Raw genomic sequence first — 3,546 nt, forward strand, 5'->3', positions numbered from 1 at the left:
CACACAGTCTGATCCCTTTATTTCTTCTGTGCTATAGTGGAAACAAGAAAAGGCTGACTTGAACTGTTCCCCACAGGGACCACTAGCCATTCCACCCAGACATGGGCAATTCCAATTGATATCTCCATTGGGCAATATCAATCCTGAACAAACAAGAAAGAAGAAAAGTTAAGCGCTCCTTCCAATAATTGATTTAATTCAGTGAAAGCTGCTAGGTTGCAGGTGTAAGCTGAAGTACTAACAGTGCCGTAATAGCTCTGTAGCTTCAAGGGTGCTCAATACCTTTCACTTCCTGGCCCACCTGTTTCTCTCTCTGATCTGTATGATCCTTTACTGGGTACAAATGAGGTTAGTTCTGAATTAAGTCTCTCTCCCTGGACTACAGACCACTGAAAATATTCTAAGGAAACAGCAAAACAGATTGAAGTCAAGTCAATCCACTTGCCAGACTCTGTCAGTGGAACAAGCAAGCCTTAAAATAGTGTCATACAAGTCATAAGAATTTAATTCCAGTAGTAAGACTAGAATTCTTTTAAATCAAGTTGGATGGATGCATTTTTCTTCTTGTTTTAAATGAACTCTGGAATACTAACCCACAACTTTCCCTCTCAAAATTTGAACAAGAAAACCAGAATTAAAAAACTGAGAATCAGTTTATTTGTAAGACACAGATTAAGTCACATGCCACAGAACACAAGGAATAGTGAGTGCATGCCAGCCTGTCTGGTTCCCAGAAATCAAATTGTGCTTTAGAACACAACTGAGAGTGAGTTAGGTCTCATTTTGGACTCTAAATAAACTGGAAGAGCTATAAATTTCTGCTCTGGAACAGTTAAAGTCATCACAGATATACTTCAGTGATAGAATAGCAAGGCGGAGATTTAAACGGGCATATGTTCTTTGAGACATCAACTGATCTGCACAATGAAGTTCAAGCAGCAAGTCAGAGAACTCATTTCCTCGACGTTTTGAACAGTCAGGTATAGAAATGTAATATAACAAACTTGCTCATGTGGGCTTCTAGAGTCTCTAATATATTGCTTTAAAGCAATACATCTCCATTCCCTTTCTCCACTTTGCATGAACATACACATAGTCGTGTTCATCTACAAAGAACAAGATAAATACTGTGCTGTGATCCAAGCTAGCTTCTTCTCCACTTTCACAGTTTGCTCTCCTCCTCTCTAGTAAAACTCCCTAACTTCATCTGCAGGTTAAACTTCTGCAGAAGCTAACAGCATGTGCATAAACCTGAAGTTTAAGTACTTTCCCTTTAGAAGCAGGTATGAAAATACCATTGTCAGAGAATAAAGTTGCATTAATTCTGATCCGAACATGAAATTATATTTAGGGGCTGATGTAGCTTGATGTTCCCTAAAATACTCTCACAGAATTCAATAAGCCTACTTATTGTCTTTGTCCTGCAGCATCATGAAGTTCTGGACGTTATGTTTCACTCCTATTAGCAACTCCTTGGACACTAGGCCACAATATCATGAATCGTATGTACCAGTACAGCAAAAGCAGCTCAATTCTATTTATTGCTATATTAAAAGGAATGAAAGGAAAATTTTTCTCTGGTTTGCAATTTGTCAATGATGTGCTCTACCTCAGTCAATGCAGTTCAGCAGAAAATTACAGAGTCAGTCAAATCTGTGTTGATCAGTCAGTCTCTTTTTCATTACAGAAAGTTAAGTCTCCTTAGCATGACTTGGTCAACTACAGTAATACTGTCATTTTTCACAGATCATGCTTTATTCAGCAAGATAGTTTTATAAAGTATCTGTAATAATCACCGTACTGAGAAGATATATCTAGTACAGTGCACAATGGCATCTCTAGCTGCCTGAAGGAAAAGCAGAACTTCTGAGACAAGGAAATGGATGGCTGGTGCCAGATTCCTTATTGCCAAAGATGACATAAAGCAGAAAGATGTTGATCATACAGCATAGAAGAAATATGGCTTGCCTTGTAAACTAGATTTTGTAGTCCTATATTCCTCCTCACTAACATCAACCAGTCATTTTAAACAGTCATTTTTCTAATACTTCAAAAAGAAAAAACACATGAGGAGTTCTGAAATGTTCCCAAAGACACCACAGCAATAAAATTACTTGTAAAATAATTCTTTTAAAATAAATTGTTCCTTTTAGAGTCAGAACTGCCTTGTAAACATGCAAATTTTAACAACAGTGTAAGTTCTCATAAACAATACATTCTTGTATATCACATAAGCATTGATTTGCACCTATTCAATTACTGAAATAGCATGTTTCAGATGTTATCTGCACAGAAAACATGCTTTTAAAAAACAAAACCAAACCCAAGATGAGTAAGGCAAGCATTTCCTCATTGACAATTACAGCAGAATGCACAATTCATGGAGTAAGTCTATCAGCTAGCTTAGAACACAATTAAAACAGAAACAGATTTCATCCACCACTGTCCCTGAATCACAGGTCTGCAATGGACAGGATTACTATTTTTTCTTAAATTGAATTAAAAATTATTTCAAATGCAGCCTGAACCTCACTGGTCCATAATCTACTTGAGCCTGCACTTGGGGAAGGAAAAACAACCCTATTTACATTATAGCAGATAGATTATACGGGCTTGCGTTAGCCAGTAACTGCTGACATCACACAACTTAATTTCTCTTAGCTCATGGGATCTGTTAATACCATGGATGAAGGCAGGCCCATCTGCATTTATGTCAACGCTTGTCTTTCTACTTGCTGTAATGAAGTCCCACTGTTGTTCTGAGAAAAGTTTCTTCCTTGTTATACGACAAACATTCCAATGACAAGTTTATCTGCCAATGATTCACAATGCAAGATGACAGACACATAGGAAGCAGGATTGAAAGGACATCATCAGTCATAAAAACAGTCCTGTACATCTGATCATTCATCAGGTTCTTTCTGAAAAGAATTAGGGGGTTTGCTTCATCAGTCCTCTGTGGAAACCATTTCAAAACCGTCTCTAAAATAAGATGACAGGAACAGGTCTGGAAAAACAGCAAAGGGAGAAGACAGCAACAACTCATGTTTGAAGTGCAATTCCATAAGCACTTTTAGCCAGCTCTCTTATCACAGCTGTAATGCCAATAAAAATTACTTTTCATGCATAAAACTCACCAGTGCCTTCTTCACATAAGAATAATTTCATACGTTATTAGGCTAACTGATGGGAGCAAAGATCTCAATGAAAACTAGAAATCTTTCACATTTAAATTCTTCCATCTGCAACATGTAAGACCAGAAACAAGCTTTACAGTGAGAATACCATTTCAAAACTACTGTAAATGAATTCTTAATTTATTTCCATCAGCCACAGCTGTTAAAAAGCACACACAGTGAACGCTGAGATATGCTGCAATATGAAATACTAACTTGAACCTACCCTGATTTGTCTGCCTTCCCATTTCACACGGCTTCATTTCTTTCAATGGCTTAAAGTGAGCCATTAACTTTTTGCCTACCAAAATTTCATAACTGATAGAAATAAAAAAGAATACTACATGCAACACTACAGGCTTGGGGAGGA

At 37.3% G+C, this 3,546-nt stretch overlaps 1 protein-coding gene across 1 annotated transcript in view; it reads right to left on the reverse strand.

The window, feature by feature from the left end:
• CHCHD4 (coiled-coil-helix-coiled-coil-helix domain containing 4) overlaps window positions 1-143 on the reverse strand; it is a gene marked incomplete at its 5' end in the record, with an annotated part of 312 nt that extends 169 nt beyond the window's left edge. The window contains 1 exon segment of the mRNA XM_010284896.1: window positions 1-143. This exon segment is cut by the window's left edge and continues 15 nt beyond it. Within this exon segment, the coding sequence (XP_010283198.1) occupies window positions 1-143 (143 nt within the window).
• Window positions 144-3,546: the final 3,403 nt, after the last annotated feature.

Source organism: Phaethon lepturus, unplaced genomic scaffold, assembly GCF_000687285.1.
Source record: "Phaethon lepturus isolate BGI_N335 unplaced genomic scaffold, ASM68728v1 scaffold8744, whole genome shotgun sequence".
Lineage (NCBI taxonomy): Eukaryota > Metazoa > Chordata > Aves > Phaethontiformes > Phaethontidae > Phaethon > Phaethon lepturus.